The sequence below is a fragment of the Entamoeba histolytica genome, genomic scaffold, assembly GCF_000208925.1.
Source record: "Entamoeba histolytica HM-1:IMSS scf_1104750517873 genomic scaffold, whole genome shotgun sequence".
NCBI lineage: Eukaryota > Evosea > Mastigamoebida > Endamoebidae > Entamoeba > Entamoeba histolytica.
Genome location: NW_001914873.1, coordinates 15,226 through 42,540, shown reverse-complemented (window position 1 = coordinate 42,540; position 27,315 = coordinate 15,226). Strand labels below are relative to the sequence as shown.

Genomic DNA, 27,315 nt, shown 5'->3' with positions numbered 1-27,315 from the left:
GTTAATTGTTCCTTATCAATAGAAAGCCAAAAAAACAAATAAAAGTATATATAAATAGAACAACACAAAAACGTAAAAAATAGAAAAATTAAAAAGTGAATGAAAAAAAAACATCACCACAAAAGGCGAGAACTAAGAAGAACTTAAAAAACATTTAGAAACATGTCTAAAACTGCAACACTTGAAAAAAGAGGAACTATTTGTTGGTCACCAAAAGGAAATCTTCTTGCTATTGGTACAACAGCTGATACCATAGATGAAGATTTTGATAGTTCATCATTTATAGAAATATATGAAATTTCATCTGAAGCTAAATTAATAAAGAAAGTTTCTGCACAAAATAGATTTTATAAATTAACATGGGGACCATATGAAGGATATGAAAATGGAATTATTGCTGTTTCTAATGATGAATCAAAGATTGTTCTTTACGATGTTAGTAAAATTCTTGAAATGAAAGAAGAAGAAGAAGATGTTGAAAAAGCTAAAATTATAGAAATGGAAACAAAAGAAGTTATTTATGATATTCAATTCCATCCAAGTCAAAATCAACTTGTTGCTGGAGGTGCATGTGGAGAGTTTATTATTTATGATATTTCAGATTTAAAAAATATTCAATTTACTCAACCAGAACAAAAAACACAAGCTGATATTAAATGTGTTAATTGGAATGTTAAAGTTCCTCATATTATTGCATTAACATTGTCAACTGGTTCAATTGTTATTTTTGATTGTAAAAAGAAGAAGAATATTATGACCTTTAATGATAAGACACATGCTAATTGGAAAGGAGCTTGTTGGGTTCCAACTGAAAAAACAACAATTGTCACCATTTCTGATTCAGAAGAAAAACCAGTACAACTTTGGGATGTTAGAAATACAATGGCACCAGTTAGAGTTTTTGAAGGACATAAAGCACCAGTTTGGTCTATTAATTTTAGTAAAACAGATCCCAATATTTTTGCTACTACTGGACAAGATAAAACAGCCATTTGGAATTTTGAAACAGGAAAAATTATTTGTGAATTTCCATCTCAAGAAAATGTTTGGGATACATTTGTCCAATGGAGTAGCCAAGAAGGAAGAATGTGTACATGTGGACTTGATGGATTTATTAACTTTTATACTATTAGTGATTATGGAGATGGAAAACATCCAAAATGGATGGAAAGAACCTCAGGATGTACTTTTGGATTTGGTGGTAGAATGGGTATTTTTAAAGGGAAAGAAGTATTATTAAAAAAAATGGTTGGAACTGTTTCTATTAAGAAAATGGAAAAAGGAGAAATTGAAGAATTATGTGTAAAACGATCAGAAACTTGTCAAGGAGATGAACAAGAAACATGGAAACTTATTAGTGGAATTGTTTGTAAAGATGATAAAGCAGTAATGAAGATTACAGGATTTGAAGGTGAAAGTGTTAAAGAAAAGGTTAATGAATATTATAAAGAAAAAGGATTATTAAAAGTTGATGAAATAAAAGAAAAAGTTCCACAAGAAAAAGAAGTTAATAAAGCAGAAATTGAAGAAGATGATGATCCATTTGAACATATTGGAGAAGAGGAAGAAATTAAAGAAAATACTAAAGGGGAAATTGTTGTTGAAGAAGTTCATGAAGAGAAATATAAGGAAGATACTGTAGAAGATAAGATTATTGAAGAATTAGTTGTCAGTGGTGAAATTGATAAAGCTGTAGAATTTTGTATTAAAACTAAACGATTTGCTGATGCCTTAGTTATGACAGAAAATAATAAAGAAATGCATTCAAAAGTTATTGAAGAATATAAAAAGGAAGAATGGAATAAAAAGAAATCATTAAATATAGTTAATGCTGTTATGGAAGAAAAACTTGAAAAAATTGTTGAAGAATGTAAGGTTGAAGAATGGAAATTTGTGTTATATGCTATTTGTATTCATGCTAATGTTGCATTAAAACCAGTATTAATTGTTAGACTTGGAGATAAATTATATCCAACAAATAAACACGCAGCATTAATTTGTTATATTGCATCGGGTAATGTTAATAAATTAATTGATATTTGGATTGATGCTTCACATGGAATTGAAGAAGTTATTGAAAGAATTGAAATATTAAGAAGTATGTGTGGTCATATTCAATTAACTGACTCAATTACAACTAAAATAGTTGAACACGCTACACAATTAGCTTCTATGGGAGAATTGAATGCAGCACAAAAGTTAATTGAATGCCTTGGTGCTCAACAAAATAATAAAACAAAAGAATTAGTTGATAGAATTTATTATGCCCAAGGTGCTCAAGGAACTCAACCAGTTTGTCCTTATAAGAAAGTGATTGTTGGTTCAGTTCAACAGCCACATATTCAACAACCTACTGCACAACAACCATCTGTTACTAATAATAAATTCTTCCCACCTGTTCCTGCATCTAGTGGAGTTCCAACATTACCTACTATTCCACAACCAACATTACCAAATCAAACTCGTACTCAACCTGTATTACCTCAAATTCCTGTTATGCCAACTCCTGTTCAACCAGTAATGCCTACTATTCCACAGCCAGTACTTCCCTCAGCCCCAAAAGTAAATGCACCAATTTCACAACCATTGTTACCACAAGTACCTGCTCCAGTAGTACAACCAGTAATGCCACCAGTACCAACTCCAGTGGTACAACCAACTTTGCCAACTATACCAACTCCAGTGGTACAACCAACTTTGCCAACTATACCAACTCCAGTGGTACAACCAGCAATCCCCTCTATTCCAAAAGTTACTGTACCAGTTTCACAACCAACAATGCCAGTTATGCCACAAGCTAATAATACAACAAGTTCTAGTGATGGAGTTATTGACGTTATGGTTTGTGATGAATTAAAGAAAGTTCTTGAACAAGTTACATCCAATATTGAAACCAAATCAAAAGGAACTACCTTTGAAAGACCAGCAAATGTTGCACTTAAAAAAGCATCTAGTTTTGCTGGATGCATTGATAAAATTCCAGCAGATATTGCCAAACAATTTATTAATTTATTCAATGATCTTCTTGAAGGAAAAGTTGGAGAAGCAGAACAAGCTTTCAAGAAGTTATTAGTTAATAAACAAACTACTCAATATATCCCTGCTTCAAGTGTTGCTTCAGTTAAATATGTTGTTGATGTTTCCAAACAAATGAAGTAACATTAATTCAATTTTGAGGTTTAAGTATTTATTTAATTTATTTATTCAGATAAACTAATAATAAGAGTTATCAACATTATATTTTATGTATTTATATTGAATAATATCATATTATTTGAGGAAAAATTTATTTAATAAGGAATTTCAATTGAAAAGAATAAACTTTGATAATGATTTCAATTTTAAGTATATAAATAGAAGGATGTTTAATTTAATTAATTAGAATTATTTATACATCTACATATTCTTGTTTATTGATTTGAGAATGATTTGATAAATATCTAGTTGTTTGTGTTTTAGTAATATGTTTTGTAAGACATGGTTTTTTCCAATGGGAAATGATGATGAGTACTGAAAATAGTAAAGTTAAGAATAGGAGTATGATGTCTAAGGTAAAAGATATTAATGATAATACAACAATTGTATAATCAAAATGAACTGTACATAAATTGTCTCTTGCATTAAACCCATATCCTATATCTTTCATTGGACATATTATTTTTCCACCAAATTCATTTTTACAGGTGCTTTTTATTTCAGTTGTTGGTGAAAGTAAAGGACATGATTTGAATATATAATGATTTCCATCACTCCGATATTCTGCAATGATACAACACTCATTCTAATATATGACACAATGTTTATTTGAAGAGAAAATAATAACAAACTTCAAATTCGTATTGAATAATATGACTATTATCAATATCATCCCATGTCTTAGACATTTCACTCATAATAACTATACAATAAATAGACGCACAAAAACAACAGATGATACCAATTATTCCAATAATATTTATTATTATTTGTTGGTTTTGAGTTATTTCATTAATATAAAATGTATAAGAAATTCCAAACAAAGGGCAGATGAATGAAAGAATATATACAACAATTTTAAGTCCAAATTTAATATTATCTAATTCTTGTGAAGTAGAACCATAATATATTCCTATTGAAGAAATAATTACTGAAAAAAAACATATTGACAGAACCCAAATGAGTGAGAATATGTACATAAACCCGCTCTTGGTCATTTGTTTCAATGTTTCTATTCATTTTCAGTTGTCCCGGTTTGTTTTCTTGAAATTTCATATCTTTTATAAAAAAAAGTATTAAAACTAACAAAAGAAGGAAGTAGAGATAGGCAATTCATTTTTTATAGACACATTTAATTCTTCATGAAACTCTTTTTATTCTTTTCTGAATGTAAAAAATTGAACCATTTTTTTTTGAAATTGTTATACAATTTCCATTTTTCTTTTTATTTTATTTCTCAATTAAGCATTTTGTTAACATTTATTTTGAGAAGTTTGTATTATGATTTGATGTATAACAAGTTAATCATTTTAAGATTTGAAAGCATTACTGATATTTTTAATTCATGATGAATTTATTATTATTTTTAAACAAATTACTTTTATTTTAACTCCAACATAACAAAAAACATAAAATAGTTCAGAGAAGTTATTGTGTATATTAATTAAGATTATTTAATAAAGATATTCATTATAATTTTGTATTATAATATGGTTTTATTGTTACATTTTTTAAGATAAAATAAAAAAATAGTTTAACAATGAACAGATGGTTGTGATATTTAAAATTTGTTTTAATGAAAAGAATGTACTATTAACACATTCTTTTATTTAATAAAAACATTATTATTAAAAGGTTGTTGTATTATATTACCTAATTTAAAGAAGGTAGTAATAACACAGTTAAAATAAATTGTTTTTTTTTTGTAATAACACAAATAATTCAATTTAAAACCAATTAAGAGCTTCATATTTTTTCTTTAATTGAACACATTTTGGATCGTATCCAAAGAATTTCTTTATTTCATCAGCTACAGTTGTTTGTTTTGATTTTGAAATAACATTTTTAGGTGTTTCAGTATGAAGGTCAATCATTCCACCATTCGTTTGAACGTTGATAGCAAGTTCATGAAGAGGTTTTTTTTGTTCTTTTTTACTTTGGGCTTCAAAACGCCTTTTTTTATCTGTTCCTTTGTGTTTTCTTGGTTTAATTCCAGCTAATTTAATATATAATTCCATTTTAGTAGGGTCACTTTCAGTTTTCATTTTTTCATTAAGTATTTCAACTTCTTCCAAAAAGTTGTTATAAGTTGGAGTATCATTGAAATCCCCTCGGTCTAATTCTTTTATGTTTTTAGGTAACTTTTCTCGTTTTTCTTTTTTCATTAATGAGTCATCTCTTTTGTATGAAACAAACTCACTTTTTGATAACTCAATCCCACACTTAGGACAAGTAAATTTCTCATGTTTTACTGAAAGACATGCTTGACATAAAATATGACAACAAATAGTTGATCTTCTTAATTCATCAATTTTAGTTTTATCACATTCTCCACATTTTCTATATTCGTCAGGTATATGTCGTAGTGTTTTAGCATCAGGAAGTTCATAAGTCATGAGGTGTATAATCAAACAAAACTTTCAAACCTTTTTAAGTTTTTTTTTCTTTTTTTTTTAATGAGAATAAAAGAAGATATTTTAATATATCAAATAAAAGATGTGGAGTATATGAAGTAGTACATATGAAAAGAACGTTATGTAATATTTTTTTGACTGTGATTTATACAATCCATTTAATAAACTTTTATGAATAAATTAAAAATTGAATGAATATAACACTATTTGAATAATATCTCAAAAGTTTAAATTTACTAAAAAAAATGATAATGAAGTACCTAAATATCCTAACGTATTTAAGCTTAGGTTGATAAATTACAATTTGTATATTTTTTAAAGATAATAAGTAAAGAGAAATATATTCAACAGTGAATTTAAAATTTCTGATAAATGTTTTTATAATAAAGTTAGAGTTATATTATTAAGAAATATGGAAATTAAAATACATTATTTTTGATTGTAATAAATCAGTAAAATAATGAAAGATTTTTTATAAGTGAAATTAGTTTAAGTTAAGAAAAAATTTATTGGATTAATATTTTTGTTACTCTTAAATATTGTTTTTGTGAATGAAATTTTTATTTAACAAAAAAAACAGAGATTATAGAAGATAAAAGGAGTAAAAGAATATTATTATGAAAAGTTTTTCAACGTCATTTATATGATGAAAATTCAAAAGAAAAATATGTGATTAAGAAATTTCTAGGTTTTTTCTTTAAGTTTGAAGACAATGAAGTTATTTTGAGAGAGTTACAATAAAAGTTAAAAAGAAGTGAGTCATCTAACAAAATAGTAAAGATCTTTTAAATAATAATTAAAAGAATAAAAATACTAAATTAGAATAAAAGAGATTTTCAAAGAAATTTCATAATTAAAGAAGAATGATAAGAAGTTTGAAAAAAAGTTCAAAAGAAAATGTTTGAATTATTGATGATATATTTTTTGATACATTAGTTGTAAAACTTTTAAATCAAAAGAGTAATACATTAAATATGAACCAATCAATTTTTATTGAGCGTCAAACTTGTGCACGGACACAAGTTATTGGGAATAAAGAGATATACATTGTTGTTAAACAAAATAATTTTTACATACAATTACGTTCAGAAACAATGCAACTAACAGAGTGCGAATTTAAATGTGTATTAATTTATGACACTCCTGATAAACGATTAGTTCCATTTGTCAATGCCTCACCAATTAAATATAAAATACATCAATTAACAACACATTCTGTTTCAATCGAAAGTAAATTAACTGTTTTATCTAGTCAACATGAAGATATGTTATTTATTGTACGTATTGATATTTTAAATCATAAAGAATTAATTACTAAACTTTTTTCTGCTCCAATTAAAGTTACTTCTAAACCTGAGTCTAAAAAGAAACTAAAATTTGATTCTTTCAAAAGAGATAATGAAAAAAAACCAAAAATTTGTGAAAATTTAAATATTTCAAATTCATCAAGTCTTACAGATGAATCAAATATTTGTGTATTTACTCTTCTTGCTACTAATTCAATATTAATGGAACAAATTAGAAAGAATCTTAATAAAATAAAACCAATTGAAACATTAGAAAATGGATTAAAAAAATATATTCGATTAATGCTTTCACTTGATTTTAGTTGTCATCAATATTATCTCTTTGACTCTTTAAAATCATTATCTCCTCAACAAATAACAGCTTTAGAAGAAATATCAAATGTCTTTTCTCATTCTTCTCATTCAATTCCATTCATTAATTTTAACCAACAAATTCAAAGTCAAGAAACACAATATGATTTAATTAGTAATTCAGTGCCAAACCCATTTTTAAGAAAGTCTTCACTTGAACAACAATTTTAATTCCTTTTTTGTTATAAAAACAAAAAAGAATTTATGAATAGTTTAATATAGTTATTTTTAATATTTTTTATTTTCTTTGTATTTTAAAAAAAAACTATAAAACCATTCTTTCATGTCAGAAAAACAACAAAATGATATAGAATGGGTTAGTCCTATCCCTCTAGTTCCAACAGATGAAATGTTGAAAGATCCATCATTTGAACCTCTTGACCCTGCTGCTTATCTTCATACACTTCATCAACAAACAACATGTTGTGCAAGTGCACTTGATGATTATATTGCAAAGATACAAGTATTTCTTCAAAATGTTTGTTTTATATAAACTAAAGATAATTTTATATTAATTAATAGTGTTCTGATGCTACTTCAAAATCAACTGAAATTCATAAAGCAAGTACAAATCAAGTTCTTTTATCAGTATTAGATTATTCGGATTCTGTTGATCAATTATTAAACCGATTTAGTCAAATTGAACAATCAGTTGCTGGTCTTGCTGAATTAAATGCTGAAGTGTTTGTTATTTAATAAATCATTTAAGAAGATTGAATATAATACTAATTATTAGAAAAGATTTACGAAAGAAAGTCGAGCAGTTAGAAGTATTTGTACGTCAACTTTGCTTTAAAAAATAAATAACACATTTTCAATATTAATAATATTTTTTTTTGGTATTTTACAAAACCTTAAAATAAATTAATTTTCTTTATTTTTTCTTAAAGAAAATAACCCAATAAAATGATAAAATTATAATAATAAAACTATTCAAATTAATTTAACATATTTCATAAAAGAAGTATTGGATTAACTAGTTATTTAAATTTTTTGTTTATAAGATGACTGATACTAATGCATTCAATAATTTATTATTTGACACAAGCAGTGGATTATTAATGTCAATCTGTTGTAATGTTTGTTTTAGTTTTAAAGAAAAGAAAAAAAAAGAAAAATATAATATTATAGTTAATATATGATCCTACAGATCAATTTTGTCAAAAAAATGCATCATGTGTTATGGAATACTTTTCTGCATATGGAAAAATGCAAGACTTATTTATTTGGGCATTTGAAAAAGAATATCTAGAAAAAAGTTTATTATTTTTAATAATTTTTATAATGAATTATTAGATGAGAAAAAGTTATTTATATTGTAGGAAATGCACGAGATGAAGTAGAAACATATAGATTTTTTACGACATTTAATTATCTTTATGCTATTGATAATTTTTTTGATTATTCAAAAGAAGTAATTAAACCATTATTTGAAGATCGTACAATGCTTGACTCAATTGATATTGATTTATTTAGAGGAAATTTAGATGAATATACGAAAGAAATGAATGAAAAGTATTACAAAAATATTCAAGACTTATTAAAAATGATTCAAATATTAAAAAATGGATTTGAAGTATATTTAAGATTAATTCCAATGAATTATTTTACAATGTTAAATGGAATATCTAAATTACTTGATAATCCAATTTATAAGAAAAAAGGATTTAATTCCAGTTTATTTGGTAAAATTATTAAATTAACAGTAACTAATTTTATGAAAAATAAAAGAATGCTCAGAAGAGCATTTCAAAATACTGACCAATATATTGAAAAAATTGGGTTTGTTGCTGATACTTTAGAGAAAATGCTTAATAAATGTAATGAACCTTATGTTATGCACCTTGTTGCTGTTGCACATAATTTAGAAGAATTTATGTCAATTGAAACTATTTTAGAACATTCAAAATATGAAGAAAAACAACAAACTCAAGAAGTATGTCAAATGTCTTCAAATGAATTAGCTTCTTTAATTAAATGTAATATTCTTCCTATTAAAAGAATGTTATCTCCATTAATTAGGGTAGAAGTATCAAAAGCTTTATCATTATCTGGTTGCTCTTCTGATGACTTCTTAATTTACACTAATGTACTCCGTTCTTTTGAAACTTTCTCAAGAGAATTTTACACCTATTTTAAAGCAGTATGCAGTGAAGAAGAAAGTAAATTAAGACAATTAAATTCTATTAAAGAAAAAGTTGGTCAATCAAATAATATATTAAAAGAAAAGAAGATAAAAAATATGAAACTAAAAGAACAATTACAGCAACTTTGTATTAAAAAAGGAATTCATAATTTTTCTGATATTTTATTAAAGACAACAACTTCTACATCTGGTCCACTTACTACTCAATTAAATTTAGAACGTCATAAAGGAAAATTAAATGAAAGTACACAACAACAAAAATTAGTAACAAAAAATGAGATTAAGAAAGTAACACAAGGTGAAAAGAAAGCTGAGAAGAAAAGAAAAGCTGAACAAAAGAAAATGGAAAAAGAAGAAAAAAAAAGAAAAAGAGAAGAAGAAAAGAAATCAAAAAAAGATGTCAAATAACATTTTTCTCCTTTCATTCATTTCTTTGTTTTTTGGTATTTAAGTAATAACTTTATTTCATTTCAAACTACTAATTATTTTTTTTAGATATAGAACTTTAAATTGGTAATGTTTGATCTTGAGTCTTTTAATAAAGTATTGTTTAACCAAGAATCTGGTGCTGTTTTTGCTATTTGTTCAAATGTTTGATTAATTTACATATAAATATAATACCTAATATTTTATATTTATTAATTAGTTAATTTATAATATTAATGATAAAGAATGCATTAAGAATGCAGAAATTTTAATGAAATATTTTCATGCACATGGTAGATTAGAAGAATTACTTATTTGGGCATTTAACAAACAAATTATCACAAAAGGTTTGTATTAAAAATTTAATAGAACTTTAATTAAACTGTCAAATAAAATAATACTGTAGATAATAAAAATATATTATTTAATAATGATGGGTATTTTTCCATATTTTTTTATGTATTTGCATTAAAATATATTCCTAAATTTTTTCAATCTATTATTCATTTACTTTATGATCAACAACAACTAATTGATAAAATTAATGTTAATATATTAAATGGAAATTGTGATGATTATTCAGAAGAGAATAATGAAAAGTATGTTAATAATTTAATGATATTGGTTAAATTATTTCATATTATTCATGACCATAAATCAGAAATTTTAAATAAATTCTCTCCATTCTTTATTCATTTAATAAAAATTGTTTTTAAGAGAATTGATCAATTAGTAGAAGATAAAGAAGGATTAATTAAAAATGATATTTTTAATGTGATGGTAAGAAGTATCTCTAATATTGTTTCTAATGACATTGGACTTTTTAAACAAATTGTTGGAATTGATTTTTATGAGAGAAATTCAAAAGTTTTAACATTTATTTCTCAATTAATTACAAGAGTTGTTGGTGTTAAAACAACTGACAATGATATTCTTGCACATCAATTAAGAGGTATGTTAAATAAAGAAGTTGATATTGATAATTTATTATTATCTAAACATATAATGAATAGTCCTGATGATGATAGTTGTAAGTTTATTGAATTAACACCAGAAATTATTATTGATTTAGTTATGTTAATAAAAACAAATGCCCTTCCAATGAAAAAATATTTAAATAATAACATTAGTTCTCAAATATATCAGTCATTAGAATTTTTTACAAGTAATATTGATGATTATTATACTTATGAAAATTTAATTCATTCATTAAATCAATTTGTTCATGACTATTATGTTCAATTGTATATCAGTGTAGGACAGGCTGATAAAATTGAAGAGCAGTTTTATGAAATAAAGGAAGAATATGATGAAAAATTTTATGAATTAGAAGAAAAGAAAAGAAAGAATCAATTATTATTAGAACGACTAAATGAATTAAAAAAAGGAAAAGAGGTTCATGGAATATCAAAGGATGATTTAAAATCATCAAATCTTTCTTTCGGTTCAAGTGAATTAAAATCAAATCAAAAAAAGAAATCTTCTTTAAGTGATTCTTCTCTTAAAAATGTGTTTGAAGGTATGGAAAAAAAACATAAAGAAAGAATGGAATCACTTAAAAAAATAAGAGAAAAACGTATTGAACAAATGAAAGAGAAAAAGAAACAAATAAAAAAAGAATGGAGTTCAAATTGGAAAGAATTTAAAGAAACTCGTGAAGAAGAAAAAAGAAAGAAAGAATTAAAGAAAGTATTGAAAAAAGAAAAAAAAGAAGAAAAGAAAAGAAAAAAAGAAGTTGGTGGGGATTTAACAAGTGAAATATCAAGTTTATCTTTGAGCACTTCCACAACAAATTTGAGAGATAACAATTCTGAAATTAATTAACTCTTTATTATATTATTTAATAATTCATTAAAAAGGGTTTTTTTAACTTATCTATTTATTTCAGAACTTTGTTTATTAATTATTCTTCCATTTTATGAAAATTGTTTCTTTTAATTTAAATAATAAAAAACCACTTAAAATTACTACAGTTCATAGTCAATACATTCTTCGGACAATTTCATATTCAGGTGATGATAGTATTGTTGTATTTATTGTTCCAGAAGGTAAAAAGCCAATGAGAATTTGTCGTATGAATGGAAGTGGAAGTAGTGAGTATTTACTTCCAATTGATAAGAATGTATCATTTATGCTTAAAGGAAAAGGAACAGTAACATTAACCTTTACTGAACATCTACTTGTTAGTAATGATGATACTGTAAGTTATATGTGTGATGTAATAACAGAAAGTGATCGTGAAAAAATGCTTTAAAAATCTTAAATAAATAAAAACTCATTTAGATTTACTTGTTTTTGTTTTCTTAATGAATCACTGAGTGAATATACGTAAATATGCCATATAATTAATATAATATTAGCAATAAACACAATGATTCCAGCAATGAAGATATTAAACATTGAATTTTTTCCTTTAAATTCAAGTTCATATCCATAATAAAGCCAAATACCATAAGATGCGATATATTGTAAAATTACAAATATTGTTAAAAAGATATGATGTAATGCTCCTTCGATTATTTTTGGTACTACAAATGGAAGTAAAACAAACCACCAAATGAAATATTGCATTGTATATACTTTATTAAATGCAACAAAAATACATGTCATAAGATAACAACAGAAAATAATATCTTTTTTACAATATCTAAATCCAATTGCAATTAAACAAAATATTTGTGGAAGGAAAGAAATTAATGATTGTATTGTTGATTTAGGGAAATCAAATGATAATGATAGATAATACTAATAGACTGATAAATTATGTCTATGATCTGTACGTGTTCCATGATATAAATAAGTTTCCCAAAGAAATTCAAATCCATAACGATAATAATAATATCCTGTTAATCCTATTAAAACAAAAGCAGTTCCAAATACTGCAATTAATCGTTCTTTAGTAAAGAATGATTTACTCGGATAAAAATTAGATAAACAAAAGAATAATGGAAGTGAATATAATACTGGATAAATCTTCATATGAATAGATAATCCAAAGAATAATGAACATAACCATATTTTTCTTTTATATAAGAAATAAAATGTTAAAATAACAAATAAACATACTACAGCTTCAGCATTTCCTCTTGTTGAAATAACAATTGACATTGGATTAAATGCCCAAATAGCAGTATATAATAATGACATAATAAATGAATTTGTTTGTCTTAATAAATTAAATTGAATACAAGCAATAATAATATCAAATATACTAAATAATATTTTTCCAAATTGTTCATTTAAAAGAATATCTAGGGTTAATATCTCTGCTAATAATGGTGTATATCTATAAGTAGCTCTTCTATAAGGAGATTCTCCATTAACCAAATATCTTGATGCATCATTATATACATCATAATCAATATCAGTATATCTTACATTAAATTTTTGGTCTTGATACATTCCATAGACTATTAACCCCATTCTAATTCTTAATGCACTAAGGAAAAATAAACTAATTCCAAAAGCTTTAAGTAAAAAAGACAATTCCTGTATTTGTATGTTTTTTCATAAAACAAAAACCTTGGATTTTCATGTTTTTAAGCTCTTATTTAAGATAATACAACTCTTTATTTTATGTTGTTAATAATAACTAAACAAACACTAACACATTATTTTGAATTGATATTATTAGAATTTATATTTTTAAATTACTACGTTGCTTTTTTTGATAAGTAAATAATTTCTTCAAAAACTCACTTTATTTTTATTTTGAAAAGAAATAATTAATTGAGTATGATTAAAAATTAATGTAGAAAAGAGTGGGATAATGACTAATATTAATAGTCAAATAAATGGTGAATTAGCTTAACTACCAAGAGTAACTAATGATAACCCTTATAAATACCTTGGTATTGAAATATGAGATAAAGTAAATATCAACAAATATTGTACAAGAATATTAAATGATGTATCTTCTATTTTATCATCATTAAATACTATGAAGTATAGCAGCCTCAATACAATAAGAAAGATTAATAGTGATATAATCTCCAAATTAAGATATGGATTTAGTATTGTCCCATGGAAACTAGGAGAATTGGAGAAGATAGATAAACAAATAAGAAAATCATTAATACAATTCCAATTATATAGTAGAAATATTCCAAAAAGTAGATTATATGTTAAAATAAATGAATTGGGATTAGGATTAATGTCAGCAAGAGATGAATGTGGTAAAGAATTATTAAGAATATATTTAAAATATAAGTGGAGATCAAACATATGAATATGAGAAATGATAGAAACAATAAAAGAAAATCCAAATTGAATAATTAAAAGAATGAAGAAAGCATTTTGTAAGAAGATTAATTTTAATGAAATAATGAATGTAATAGAATTAAATGAAAGAAAGCACAATGTAAAGGAAATATTTGAATGGGTAAATAATGAATTAAATGATATTTAAAAGAATGGAAAGAAAAGAAATGTGGTGAATATATAAGATGTGCAAATGGCACTTTCAATGATAAGAAATTAACAGTAGCCACTTGGATGTCATTAAATATAAAAAGAAATCAATTCCTCCAAGTAGTAAAAATGCAAGAAGGAGTAAGTATGACAGGAAGTATTAAATCTAAAATACTCCAAAATGATGATTTAAAATATTGTAAACATTGTCATAACACAATTGCATCTATTAATCATATACTGTTAGGATGTCCTGTAATAAAAAAGAATCAAATATCAAAATATGATTATGTTTGTAAGCAAATATTTAAACATTTATTAATTACACATTTTAATGAATTTGATTTATTGATTTTAATAATCCTCCTAAATGTATTAATAATGATAAAATGATTGTAACTTACAATAAAGATTTAATAGTTAATTACAATTCATTCAATGATAGAAGACCAGATATATATTATCAAAATATGAAAGAAAAGAAAGGATATATCATAGATGTTGCTATATGTCAAGATAATAATTTAGAATTAAATTATATTCATAAAATAAATAAGTACAAAGAATTACAAGAGAAAATAAGAAGAAAAAGTAATTAATTAAGTATTAATAGAATTTTCATCTATTCTTCCTAGCTCAGGGGAGACTAATCCCATCCCTGAGCTTATTATTAAAAAAGAGTAATCTCTTTGTTAAACCTATTCTTTATGTTTTTCTTGCAAAATGAGGAAAGCACTTCTTTGCTTTATTTTTCCTATTAAGGTTTTTTCAAACTTCTTCTGCTTATTTCTTCTTTTTAAGCCTTTGTTTGTTTTCTGCCTTAATTTTAAGGAATTTCATTTTTCTTATTTTATGAATGGGAGAAGGAATCATTTTATTACTACTGTATTACTTTGACTAATCTTCTTTTTAGTCTTACTTTGACTAATCTTCTTTTAGTCATACCCACACTTCAGTAGATTCTTAGATTACATCCATGTAATATTCTACTGTATTCTCTTGCTGCACCCTTTGCAGCATTCCCTAATACATTCCTAATTCAAAAGCACCGTCATAACCAGATAATAACTGGGAGAGTCGAAGTATGAATTTGTACTAGGGTTTATGTGTGGTGTTTCAGACGTGCCACCTTCGATCTGAATTACAAGAGAAAATAAGAAATAATAGAGAAATAATATATGTAGAAATAATACCTGTAATATTATCTATAAATGGATTAATACATAAAGAGTCTATAAGAAGATTAAAATCACTAAAATTAAAATTAAACTTTTCCAAAATCATATAAACAATAATTATAAACAACATGAAAGACTTAATGTTTTATACAGGAAATTCTAATAATATAATAGACGAAGAATCAACTAATTGTTACATCATATCAAATAAATGAAAAGTAGAAGATAATGAAGAAACTGAAATAATCACTTCTCAATATTCATATAGTTATGACTCAAATTAAAACTTAACAAAACAATTAATATTTTTTAATTTTATTAAATAGTTACAAATAATCAAAAGACACCGGATTTTAATGGTACAAGACTTATTATCACATCAATAAGTATACATAATATAATAATAATCACTCAATTATAAATATGCATAGGCTACCTTTTTCCATGAGAAAAAAATAATTAAAAAGAAAATAATTATAATTATAAAATGTTTGTTATATTCTTGAATAAAACACAAAAGCAAAGATAAAAACGGAAATAAAAATCTCAGTATTTCTTTGTTCTAATAAATGAATAAATTATGGATAACTTGTCTTATTTCTTAGTAACGTACAGCACCAGAAATTGTAGGGTTAATGTGAAGTAACAAATGATTGAAGCTGTTCTTTTGTTTTTTCATAAATGAGATAATCACCTATATCTACAAGATTACCACAAGCGTCAATTAACTGATTCATTTCAACTAATTTTTTTTCCTTCTTTAACCTGCAAATAGCCTTTTTTGAATTTTCATTAGGAAACAACAGAGAGATGATTTGTTGATATACCTGAAGTTTGTTTTGTTCAACATTATTGCAACGTTCTTCTTCTTTTTTAACACGTTCAATTTCTTTTTGTTTTATTTCTTGTAATCTTTTTTCATTTTTTATACTTTTACTTTCATTTTCTACCATTTCAATCCAGTTATCTTTTTCTCCATCCTCACGTTTAAACTTTGTGTAATTACCATCACGATCAAAATTACCTTCTTCTCTTTCTCTATCAAGATTAAATGGTTCTATTTCCCCTTCTTCAGTTAGTTCATCTTCACGTTCTTCTCCTTCAAAGTCATCGTCATTCCAATCAGTTTCAACTTCTTTTCTTTTCAATTTATGTTCTTCAATTTCGTTTAAATCTTTCTTTGTAGAGTGAGCCTTTTTATAGTCATCTCTAAGATATTTATTATATTCTTCTTGTAACTCTTGTTGGAGTTGTTTATCACTCATTAACTTAATTAATAAATGGTTTAAAATTATTTATAAAAAACAATATTTTAAAAATAAAAGAATAAAGAAACATTCATAACGGGATATTAAATTTAAGCAGTCTTGTCAGCCTTCTTTTCTTCAGCAACTGGAGCAGCTTTTTCTTCTACAGCAGTGGTAACAGTTAAAGCAGCTTGTTGTTTAGCTTTATCAGCAAGATCTTTATTAAGTTTACTTTGAATCTTCTTTTGTTTTTCATTGTGTTTAAATCCATTAATTCTACCACCGAATTCTCTGTACATATGAGCATTCTCGAAGTAGATAGATTTGACATTTTGAACAAGTGATTCAAATGCTGCTTTATCTTCTTTCTTAATTTCAGTAACAGCAACAACTGCAGCGGTTGATCTGTGAATTAATTGTCCAAGTCTAGCCTTTCCTTTAACAATGCAGTATGGAACTTGTAATTTCTTGCAAAGGTATGGAAGATAAACAACCATTTCTAATGGTTCAACATCATGAGCAATAACAACTAATTTAGCTTGTTTTCTTTCGATTAATCTAACAACATTATTAATACCATAACTAAGAGTAGCTGGTTTTTCAGTTTTCTTTGAAGCAGTAGCCTTTTCTCCTTTTTGTGTTTTTTCAGCTAATTCTTTAGCAGCAGCTCTAATTCTTTGTAATTTAGCAGCTCTTTCTTCTGGTTTAATATGATCAAGAATCTTGAATAATTGAGTAGCATTAGTTTTGTCAAGAGTATGATTGGCAAAGATATTGACTGCTGGTGGGGTCTTTAATCTTTTCATTAATAATCTCTTTTCCTTTTGAATTCTGACATATAATGGATATTTAACATATCTAGTCAAATCACGTGGATGAGCTACATTACCTTTTCCAAATACCTTCTTATTGGCAACGATAAGTGGGTTGGTTTGTTTTGCTTGTTTTTGTTTGTTAGATTTTCCAGACATCAGTAACAAAGGACTGCGTAGATAGTAACCCTTGAGGGTATTTTTTTGATAATTGCAAAATAATAATTAATAGTATATTTATAGTATATTTTATTCTTCTCATATTCAACAAATGATATTAAAAGGGAATATAGACTAATTGATGGAGTTATATGTTTGTAAATATTTGTTTCATTTATGTTCAGTTTTAAGAGCGAGATGTCATTATTATTAGGATTTTTAGAAGATGGATGAAATGAAGTAGTGAGAAAAGAAAAATAGAAAAACACAGAGAAAAAAAGAAAAACACAAAGAAATGATCTAGGGTTTAAAAAGATTCATTCAAGAACTAAAAAAGTAAAAATGCCACGTAGTAAAGGAAAGGGAGGAAAAAGAAGTGGAGCTAGAAAAGGAGGAAATGTTGGAGGAATTCACGAATTAGTTTTTAAAGAAGAAGGACAAGAGTATGGTCAAGTCACACGTATGTTAGGAAATGGAAGACTTGAAGCCTATTGTTTTGATGGAAAAACAAGACAATGTCATATTCGAGGACAAATGCAACGAAAAGTATGGATTAATGTTAATGATGTTATTTTAGTATCATTAAGAGAATATGAAGATGGAAAAGCAGATGTTATTAAGAAATATAATTCAGATGAAATTATTCAATTAAAAAAATATAAAGAAATTCCAGATAGATTACCTGCTGAAGATGTTGAAGAGAAAAAAGATGTTGGAATTAAATTTGGAGTTGGAGATGATATTTCTGATGATGAAATAAATGAAGAAGATAGTTATGAAGGAGAAGAGGAAGAAGAAGAAGAGGATAGTTATGAAGTTCCAGCCCAAAACAGAGTGTATACTTTGGATGATCTTTAAACCAATAACTATAATAATCAATAAGTAATAACTTATGAGTAAATAAATGATTTAATGGTTCTTTGTTTTTTTTTAAACATTTTAAATTATAATTTAAGCCATTTTAACAACTGTTACTTCAGGACCATGTTTTTTTCTAAATAAAATAACATAAAGAACTAATAAGAGTATTGAAACAATCGTAAGAACAAAGAAATATCCAAAAACACCTAATTTTGCATATGCTGCATAGTCTGACAATTGAGTAATAATAAAACAAAATAAAACAAAAGAAGTCAATACAAACCATAAGGTTCATGTTCTATAATAATAGTATTTGTCATATAAAATAATAAGATTAAAATAAAAAATTAACACAAAAAAAATAAAATAGAGAATAAATGAAATAATATGTATTAGAAAACAAAAGTAGAAGATATCCTTTGTTTTGGCATTGGTGATGGAATTGAAGTCATAGGTTGTGAATCAAAATTAAATGAATTAAACTCTTTCTTTTGACTTTGAGTAGAATTAAATGAACTTTGACCAAAATCAAATGAAGAATTAGAAGTTGTTTGATGAATAACTTTTGCTTGAGGAATATATGATGGGGTTGTTGAATTAAAATTAAAAAGAGAAGGAGATAATTCGTTTGTTTGTTCAGAAGAAAGATGAGGTTGTTTAGTTTTGGAAATTTTTAGAGATTGTTGATGAGAGTCATGATTAGTATGAAGTTGTTTTTTATCTTGATCTGCTTCATCAAATGAACATTTATCTTTAAATTCAAATGACTGACTTGTTTCTTGTTTTTGACGAGGAATACAAACTTTTACAGGTTCATTGAAGTTAAAGGTTCCAAAGTCATGAGACTGATAACTTTCATTAGTTTTTGGAGGTTCTTTTGGAAGTTTTGATGAATGAGTATTTGCTATTCTTGGAGATCGAGGTAGTCCTTTTGCAAGTTTACCACAAATATTAATTGTATTTTCATTAATTTCTACATGAGTTTTTTTTGAAGTTTCAGAAGTATTTTGTTGATTAGATATTACAGAAGTTTTTGTTCCACTTACTTTAATATTATCATCTTTATGTTTTACTTCATTTTGTTGAATATTTTGATAACATGACTGTTTTTGTATTTTTATGTCATCTTTGATGTATTGTTGTTGAGGTTGTTGAACATTTTGGTTGTGATATAATTGGAAAGGTTTTCTGAATGAAATATAAGGATTTGGTAATTTAGTTGCGTCTGTAATAAATCCAAGTACTTGAAAAATATCAGCTCGTTGTACTGGGTTTCTGATAAACATCATTTTAAATAAAGTTTGAAGAAGAGGAGAACAATTTGGTAAATCATATTTTACAGCAAGAATTTTCATTGGACTATCTTCAAATGGAGTATGGAGAGTTAAACATTTATAAATTAAACAACCAAATGCCCAAACATCACTTTTACATCCAATAGGAAGATATTCATAAACATTAATTAATTCTGGTGCTCTATATTCAGGAGTAGTCATTTTATTAACTTCTTCTTCAATAGTACCACAGTCACCTTGTTTTCTTAATAATTCAGGTTCAAATGTTGCACTTCCAAAATCAATGAGTTTAAATTTTCTTGTTGAAGAAAACAATATATTTTCAATTTTAATATCTCTATGAACAATAGGTGGACTTTGGGAATGAAGAAATGATATTGCATTAGCTATTTGATAGAAAATACCAAGTACAATAGACTCTTGTAATCCTTTTGGATATGATTTTTCTAATATTTGAACTAATGAAGAAGGACAATATTCCATTAACATTAATACTTCTTTTCTTGGATTTGAAAATGCAGCAGAAAGATATAATTGACAAACAAATTCACACTGACAACATTTTTTTTGAATTGCAATTTCTTTTTTAATTTGATCTAATCTTTGTTGGTCAAAAAAAGATTGTGCTTTTAAAGCATAATTAATTGATAAATTATTTTGTGGATGAGCAAGATATAATTTTCCAAATCCACCACTTCCTAATTCTCTTTCAATGAGTATTGATTGATTTCCAAGTTGAATTTGAGTATTTCCCATTGTAATTATTTAAATAAATGAATTTTAAGATTATTGAATGGAAGAATTTAATTTTTTTTGTAAGTTTTGAATGAATTGTTATTCCCATTTTTTCTATTTTACAGAAAGTTCAATAAGATAAATCTACTTTTTAACGTATTTGTTTTTATTTTTCTCTTTGTTGTTAGGTGTTTAAGTTTTTTTATATATTTTCTTTAAATATTCTGTTTAGTTTTCAATTAATAAAGCAAGACAAAAGTAACAAATAAAAATTATTTATTAGCAAACAAATGATATGTTGTATATTTTTAAAAAGAAAAATAATTATTCAATTTATTTCCATTAAATTATCTTTAGGTATTAAGCTACAACTATCTCTTCGAACTTTTTCACCTAGTGCCTTTACTGTTTCTATTTTTTTTAATTCATTTAATGATTTTTTATTCATTTCATTCATTTGTTTAACCATTTCAAGTGCTTCTTCTAACATCATAGCATCTTGTTGTGTTATTTCTTCTGTTCCTACTCTTTGTTCGATTTGTTTAGTATTTTGAATTTTTTTAGTGAGAGATATAACCATTTCTTCAATTTTTTTTCGATTTTCTTCTGCTCTCATTTGTAGGTCACGTAATTGTTTTTCTTCATTAGAAGTTCTTATAACCTCTTTTGTATCATCATATACAAGCCTTTGTTCAATAAGGGTTTGTTTTAATAATGACCAAAATGTTTGAATATTTTTTGTATTTCCAGTAGTGTCTTCTTTAATACAGTCAATTACAATTCTTTTAACTCGATGAAGTGAGCATTGTTCAATAGATGGTTCAATTTCCATTTGTTCATTTCTTTTTTTTTTTTCTTAATTCTTTTTTCTTTTTGTAAAAATCAACTTTCTTTGAATGATAATAAATATTTTTTTTTGTTAAAAAAAGTTACTAGATATTGAGAATATTATGAAAAAAAATGCTATGATAGAAGTAGCATATTGGATGAACGGAAATAAACACTTCCCAATAAGAAAATAGTCAAATTGTTGATAGGCATAATAACTAAATTTTTTGTGGGGGAAAATTATTGTAATAACATTTTTTTTAAAAGCTGTTAACAGAATATGGTTTGACTAAGCATTATCTTATCCTATTTTTATTCCTCTTAATAACTCTACACTAATTAGTTTTAATTTCCTTTTTAATTCTTTTTAATTCTTTTTTATCTTAATTTTTTGATATATTAATCATTTTATGATTATTGTTTGTTTTATTTTTATTTATTTGAACGAATTGATATTATAAAGTAGATGAATAAATAAGATTTATTTATACTCTAACCTACCATATTCTTCTTTAAGTGTTTAAATCTTTTAATGAACTTACTCTACTGTATTAAATTGATTAACAAGTAACTTTTATTTATTCCAATAATTTTTAGAGATAAACTAATTAAATAAAAGAGTATAAGAATTATTAACTTCTTGTTGTTTTTTTTTCAATTATTATGTCAAGTTTTTCATGAAAATAATTGTTAACAGAAATTTATAAATATAAAAGTATTATAACAAGTTACTCTTTTAATTGCAAATAAATTTATAATAGATAGAATTTATATAAATTATTTGATTATTATTAAATACACATAACTTATTATATGAATAATTTTGAATAAATTCTATATTTGATTATAATAGTGTTGCTAAAAATTGTATATACGTAGTGTAACTTCTTTTTACATTTTAAAGTAATAATTATTAATTAATAATAATTTATATTTTTAGAACCAATAAATTTAAAGAGAAAACCAATTACCATACATCATTCATTCTTTCATTGTCTCATTTTTAAAAAAAAAGAAGAGATTTTTTAATCATTTTAAGGATTTTCAAATATATAAATAAAACAAGTTGAATAAAAATATAAAATAATTTCTTAATAAGTTTATTTAAATTAATTTTTAGTACTATTTTATTGAAATGTTCTAATATCATTATTCTAAACTTAATTTAAAGTAAACTTATATTGAAAACCAATAAATTTATGATTAATAAATAACTTATTAAGAGGATAAAAATGATTTTCTCTATAATATTTTATAATAAATATTAATTTATACATATCTTATAAGCGTATATTGATAACAAGATACAGAAAAAGATTTGTTGTGTTATTGTTAAATTATCTGATGTAGTTATATATAGTATTATTTTAAATTAACATAATAAATTAATTGATTAAAAGTTAGAATTACTTAGTTTAAATATTAATTTTATTATAGATTCTATCAAACTGAATTATTATATTCAATAGCTTCTGTTTGTTATAACATAATTATTAAATAGTTATGAAAGTTGTAATATTTTAAATTTTGTGTGAAATAGATTCAATAAATATTCTTTTGGTTTAAATGAAGTAATACAAATATTAATTGTGTTTTATACTAACTAGAATGAATTTATTCATTTTCTTTTCTTAAATATTTTTTAAGTGAATGTATTTTCATTTTAATTACTTAATAATTCATCATATTATTCTATTATTCTTAAATATTTTAATCAAATGACATAAATGGATATATATTATAAGAAGAATAATTAATAAGGACATGAGAGAGAATAAATTAAGATAAAAATACAACTTAAAAGAAATTAAGAGAATTAAAAACAATCAAAAATATATTTAAAATGTAAACTTTAATCATTTTAAAGAATTATAATAATAGGATAAATATTTTAGAAAGGGTGTGTAATTAATTAAATGAAAGAAAAGGATTTATTCAAGATTATTTTGAAAAACAATAAAGAATAAAAATAAATAATAAATGTTTTATAAAACATAAAAGAAGAAAAATAATAAAAGAGGTAATAAGAAATAATAACAAAAACCTAAAAATTCAAATTTAAAAGGAAAATAATTAGAGTTGAAAAAGAGTTTAACTAAAAAAAAAAAACGAAATAGTAAAAGAAATAATAAAGAATAACAAAAATATAATAAAAAAGTTTTAAAAAGAAATAGAACTGATTATTTAAAATACAACAAGACAAATGCAAGGAACACAATTCGATTCTACACCAGTTCGAGTACTTAAAAGTGATACCCAACATGTTGTTGGTGATACAGCACGAATGACTGCAACAGTAGGTGCTATTGCTATTGCAGATTTAGTTAAAACAACGTTAGGACCAATGGGAATGGATAAAATATTAATTGGTTCATCACAAGCTGATAATATTACTGTTACTAATGATGGAGCAACTATTCTCAAATCAGTTAGATTAGAAAACCCTGCTGCTAAAGTTCTTGTTGAAATGAGTAAAACAACTGATGAAGAAGTTGGAGATGGAACAACATCAGTAACCGTATTAGCTGGAGAATTAATGAGAGAAGCAGAGAAATTAATGGCAGAAAAAATTCATCCGCAAGTTATTATTGAGGGATGGAGAATTGCTTTAAAGGCTGCACAAGAAAAATTAGAAACTATGCAATTTGATGTTTCAAGTGACCACGAAGCATATAAAAAAAGACTAATGGATATTGCACGTACTACTTTATCATCAAAAATTCTTTCAGCAGAAAAAGAAAAATTTGCACAAATTGCAGTTGATGCTATTGAAAAGATTGGAGATGCTGACATTGACAATGTTGTTATTCTCCAAAAGATTGGAGGAGAAATGAGAGAGTCATATTTAGAAGATGGATTCTTATTAGAAAAGAAATTTGGAACAGCACAAAAACATAAAGTAGAAAATCCAAAAATCATGGTTGCTAATACTGCTATGGATAATGACAGAATTAAAATTTGGAGTGGTAAAGTTAAAGTTGATAGTGTTTCAAAAGTAGCTGAAATTGAAGAGGCTGAGAGAAGTCGTATGTTAAAGAAATGTGAACAAATTAAAGCACATGGAGTTACTTGTTTTGTTTCAAGACAATTAATATATCCAATTCCAGAACAATTCTTTAACGCTAATGGTATTGTTTCAATTGATCATGCTGACTTTGATGGAGTTGAAAGAATTGCAGCATTATCAGGTGCAGAAATTTTATCTACTTTTGACCATCCTGATGAAGCTAAATTAGGTACATGCAAAAGTATTGAAGAAATTATGATTGGTGAAGAGACTTTAATTAGATTTAGTGGATTTCCTCATGGTGGAGCTTGTACTGTTGTATTAAGAGGTCCATCTAAACAATTATTAGGAGAAATGGAAAGAAGTCTTCATGACGCATTATGTGTTTTACATATTATTCGTAAAGATACTAAAATGATTTGTGGAGGTGGTTGTGTTGAAATGGAATTAAGTTTAGCAGTTGAAGAAGCTGCTAAAAAAACCGAAGGCAAAAAAGCTTTAGCAGTTGAGGCTTTTGCTCGTGCCTTAAGACAACTACCAATGATCATTGCTGATAATGCTGGTTATGACTCAGCTGATCTTGTTGCTCAATTACGTGCTGCTCATGCAAATAACTCAATTCAAAATGCTGGTTTAGATATGGAACATGGTACTATTGCTGATATGAAACAAATTGGTATTATTGAACCTTTTAGAGTGAAAAAACACATTTTAACTGCTGCTACTGAAGCTGCTGAAATGATTATTCGTGTTGATCATATTATTCAGGCTGCTCCTAGAAAAAGAGAACAAAGATAAATTTAAACAATTTTGATTTATTTATTATATTAAATGTATTTTGTTTTTAAATAGAGTAGTAATAAAAATTACTTTTTAATTTCTTGTCTTTAACATATAGTTTTTTGTTATTATTCATATTATTTATTTAAACATAAATATTATTAAATAAAGAGTTTATGTTTTTTGATTTTGTTTCTTTAGCTGTTTGTGTTGTTCAACTATATTGACCATGATAAGTAATTTGAATGAATAACCATAAAGACAAAATAGTTATATAATAACTTTACACTAAAAATGAATGTCATACTTGAATATATTATGGTTATTGAAAATAATATTAGAAAATTCTTTTATAATGAGTCATACGTAGTAGGATTGGAGTTATAACTTGAATGATATCAAGAATGAAATAAAGCATGTATTTATCATATTAAATGATAAAAAAATAAATGAATAAGAGAAAGAATAATGTTTGTATTTCATGACACAATACAAATGAACAAGAATAATAATGAATATCTCAGATATTAGAAATATATTTTGAAGAAAAATATTTAACATATCATATAACCAACAACGAAAGAAATCAAATAATTGAAAAAGAAGAGAAAGATATAAAAGAATAAAAATAAAGTAAGAAGTAGAAGATGATGAAAGAATAAAAGTAGAAAGGAGAGAATATAAAAGGAGAAAGAATATAAAAAGTAATAAATCACAAAGAGATGATAAAATAAGAAATGAAAAATGAAATAAATGGTGTATTTTTTATTGAAAAGAAATGAGAAATATTCAATAAAAAGTGTCTAATTTAATGATGTAAAATAATTAACATTATTTTATTATTGAAAAATATTTTATTCATTTTATGTTTATTATTTATATGTATAATTTCATCATGATATTTATTATATAATCAATCATATGTGTTATGTTATTATAACATATAATAAGTGATAAAATATAAATGAAAATTATATGAATATATGATATAGAATATAAAACAAAAGAATAATAAGAATAAATGATAAATAAAATGAGAAATGATAGTCAATGATATAATAATAAAATCAAAGTATAAAATATAAAAATAATATAAATCAAAAGAGAATAAATATAAAATGAAAGTAGATATAAATGATAAGAATATAAAAATGATAAGGATGAATAAACAAATATATCTAAATAGAAAAGAATAACAATAAGAAAATCTAAATAATATAAACATAAAAAACATAAAATAAGAAGAATATAATAATATAATAATATATAGATAATAAGAAGATGATAGATAAATAATATAAACAGAGAAATAAATATATAAAAATACGATAGATAAATAACATATAAATAAAAGAATAAAAAGAATAAAAATAATTAAATATGATTCATCAAATCATTTATTTCATTAATATTTCATACAAAATGAATACAAATGATGATAAAATATAAACATAAATATATACAGATTGTATATTTATCATATTTTTTTTATTTTTATTTTAGGAGCAAAATATAATAAATGGAAAATTCTATTGATGCAAATTTTTTTGCATCTTTTTTCTTTTTTGTAAATTATTTAGATGCATTATTTCTTTGCTAATTTTCGTGCCAATTATTTTTATTTGTTTGTGAACTTCTAATAATATTGTTTTTATGTTTTGTTAATTTGATTTTACAATACTTTTAGTATAACTAAATAGTTTATTGTTGTCTTTTATTTTCATCTCATTATTCTTTTTAAGTTATTAATTACTTCAATTATTCTGATAGAATAGAAATTACAATAAGTTATTTCAAATCATTTCTTAATAATATTGAATTTCATTAATATATTGTTGTGAGTTATTATTTTCACTTTTTTATTTTATTCCTTATTCAGTTTTTAAATGAATGATGAATTTTACATCATTCAATATAGTTTAATACGCTTTTTGCTATGTATTCTTTATATTATTTTTAACTATTTTTCATTCTTTTAATCAGTTAAAATTTATTTTCTTGTTTTTTATTTTTCTTGATTTATAATTTATTTGTTTAAACATTTCTTGTTTCATTTCATTATTTTTATTTTCTTATTTCATTATTTTGTATTTATGTATATTCTTTGATTTTCATTTCTAGAAATTAGCATTATTTCTTTAGAGAATATACATTATTTTGAATT

General features: G+C 24.5%; 15 protein-coding genes across 15 annotated transcripts, besides 3 other annotated features; 8 read left to right on the top strand and 7 right to left on the bottom strand.

Moving 5' to 3' along the window:
* Positions 1-162: 162 nt before the first annotated feature.
* Positions 163-3,159, top strand: EHI_103410 (WD domain containing protein; the record flags this gene model as incomplete). Its single annotated transcript, XM_647331.1, has 1 exon — positions 163-3,159. The coding sequence occupies one exon, from the start codon at positions 163-165 to the stop codon at positions 3,157-3,159; it is 2,997 nt and encodes a 998-aa protein (XP_652423.1).
* Positions 1,687-4,175, bottom strand: EHI_103400 (uncharacterized protein; the record flags this gene model as incomplete). The annotated part of the gene is made up of 2 exons (XM_647332.2): positions 1,687-3,781; positions 3,828-4,175. The coding sequence occupies 2 exons, from the start codon at positions 4,173-4,175 to the stop codon at positions 3,389-3,391; spliced, it is 741 nt and encodes a 246-aa protein (XP_652424.2). The 3' UTR covers positions 1,687-3,388.
* A 747-nt stretch (positions 4,176-4,922) lies between these two features.
* On the bottom strand, positions 4,923-5,591 carry EHI_103390 (uncharacterized protein; the record flags this gene model as incomplete). The annotated part of the gene is made up of 1 exon (XM_647333.1): positions 4,923-5,591. The coding sequence occupies one exon, from the start codon at positions 5,589-5,591 to the stop codon at positions 4,923-4,925; it is 669 nt and encodes a 222-aa protein (XP_652425.1).
* Positions 5,592-6,583: 992 nt separating this feature from the next.
* EHI_103380 (uncharacterized protein) lies at positions 6,584-7,438 on the top strand (the record flags this gene model as incomplete). The annotated part of the gene is made up of 1 exon (XM_647334.1): positions 6,584-7,438. The coding sequence occupies one exon, from the start codon at positions 6,584-6,586 to the stop codon at positions 7,436-7,438; it is 855 nt and encodes a 284-aa protein (XP_652426.1).
* Positions 7,439-7,550: 112 nt separating this feature from the next.
* On the top strand, positions 7,551-8,063 carry EHI_103370 (uncharacterized protein; the record flags this gene model as incomplete). Its single annotated transcript, XM_647335.2, has 3 exons — positions 7,551-7,745; positions 7,790-7,950; positions 8,024-8,063. The coding sequence occupies 3 exons, from the start codon at positions 7,551-7,553 to the stop codon at positions 8,061-8,063; spliced, it is 396 nt and encodes a 131-aa protein (XP_652427.2).
* Positions 8,064-8,271: 208 nt separating this feature from the next.
* EHI_103360 (uncharacterized protein) lies at positions 8,272-9,821 on the top strand (the record flags this gene model as incomplete). Its single annotated transcript, XM_647336.1, has 3 exons — positions 8,272-8,346; positions 8,399-8,525; positions 8,590-9,821. The coding sequence occupies 3 exons, from the start codon at positions 8,272-8,274 to the stop codon at positions 9,819-9,821; spliced, it is 1,434 nt and encodes a 477-aa protein (XP_652428.1).
* A 108-nt stretch (positions 9,822-9,929) lies between these two features.
* On the top strand, positions 9,930-11,663 carry EHI_103350 (uncharacterized protein; the record flags this gene model as incomplete). The annotated part of the gene is made up of 3 exons (XM_647337.1): positions 9,930-10,004; positions 10,060-10,186; positions 10,246-11,663. 3 exons carry the CDS (start codon positions 9,930-9,932, stop codon positions 11,661-11,663), a joined length of 1,620 nt encoding a protein of 539 aa, XP_652429.1.
* Positions 11,664-11,757: 94 nt separating this feature from the next.
* On the top strand, positions 11,758-12,093 carry EHI_103340 (uncharacterized protein; the record flags this gene model as incomplete). The annotated part of the gene is made up of 1 exon (XM_647338.1): positions 11,758-12,093. One exon carries the CDS (start codon positions 11,758-11,760, stop codon positions 12,091-12,093), a length of 336 nt encoding a protein of 111 aa, XP_652430.1.
* A 5-nt stretch (positions 12,094-12,098) lies between these two features.
* Positions 12,099-13,262, bottom strand: EHI_103330 (mannosyltransferase, putative; the record flags this gene model as incomplete). Its single annotated transcript, XM_647339.1, is given in 2 exon segments — positions 12,099-12,584; positions 12,594-13,262. Coding segments are annotated over 2 exon segments (1,155 nt in total).
* Positions 13,263-13,554: 292 nt separating this feature from the next.
* Positions 13,555-14,834: a repeat region.
* A 1-nt stretch (position 14,835) lies between these two features.
* Positions 14,836-15,384: a repeat region.
* A 3-nt stretch (positions 15,385-15,387) lies between these two features.
* Positions 15,388-15,687: a repeat region.
* A 372-nt stretch (positions 15,688-16,059) lies between these two features.
* On the bottom strand, positions 16,060-16,692 carry EHI_103320 (uncharacterized protein; the record flags this gene model as incomplete). Its single annotated transcript, XM_001913435.1, has 1 exon — positions 16,060-16,692. One exon carries the CDS (start codon positions 16,690-16,692, stop codon positions 16,060-16,062), a length of 633 nt encoding a protein of 210 aa, XP_001913470.1.
* A 92-nt stretch (positions 16,693-16,784) lies between these two features.
* EHI_103310 (60S ribosomal protein L7a, putative) lies at positions 16,785-17,645 on the bottom strand (the record flags this gene model as incomplete). Its single annotated transcript, XM_647340.1, has 1 exon — positions 16,785-17,645. One exon carries the CDS (start codon positions 17,643-17,645, stop codon positions 16,785-16,787), a length of 861 nt encoding a protein of 286 aa, XP_652432.1.
* A 342-nt stretch (positions 17,646-17,987) lies between these two features.
* EHI_103300 (translation initiation factor eIF-1A, putative) lies at positions 17,988-18,503 on the top strand (the record flags this gene model as incomplete). Its single annotated transcript, XM_647341.1, has 1 exon — positions 17,988-18,503. The coding sequence occupies one exon, from the start codon at positions 17,988-17,990 to the stop codon at positions 18,501-18,503; it is 516 nt and encodes a 171-aa protein (XP_652433.1).
* Positions 18,504-18,898: 395 nt separating this feature from the next.
* On the bottom strand, positions 18,899-20,557 carry EHI_103290 (protein kinase domain containing protein; the record flags this gene model as incomplete). Its single annotated transcript, XM_647342.1, has 1 exon — positions 18,899-20,557. One exon carries the CDS (start codon positions 20,555-20,557, stop codon positions 18,899-18,901), a length of 1,659 nt encoding a protein of 552 aa, XP_652434.1.
* A 307-nt stretch (positions 20,558-20,864) lies between these two features.
* On the bottom strand, positions 20,865-21,368 carry EHI_103280 (uncharacterized protein; the record flags this gene model as incomplete). Its single annotated transcript, XM_647343.1, has 1 exon — positions 20,865-21,368. The coding sequence occupies one exon, from the start codon at positions 21,366-21,368 to the stop codon at positions 20,865-20,867; it is 504 nt and encodes a 167-aa protein (XP_652435.1).
* A 2,199-nt stretch (positions 21,369-23,567) lies between these two features.
* EHI_103270 (T-complex protein 1 beta subunit, putative) lies at positions 23,568-25,169 on the top strand (the record flags this gene model as incomplete). Its single annotated transcript, XM_647344.1, has 1 exon — positions 23,568-25,169. The coding sequence occupies one exon, from the start codon at positions 23,568-23,570 to the stop codon at positions 25,167-25,169; it is 1,602 nt and encodes a 533-aa protein (XP_652436.1).
* Positions 25,170-27,315: the final 2,146 nt, after the last annotated feature.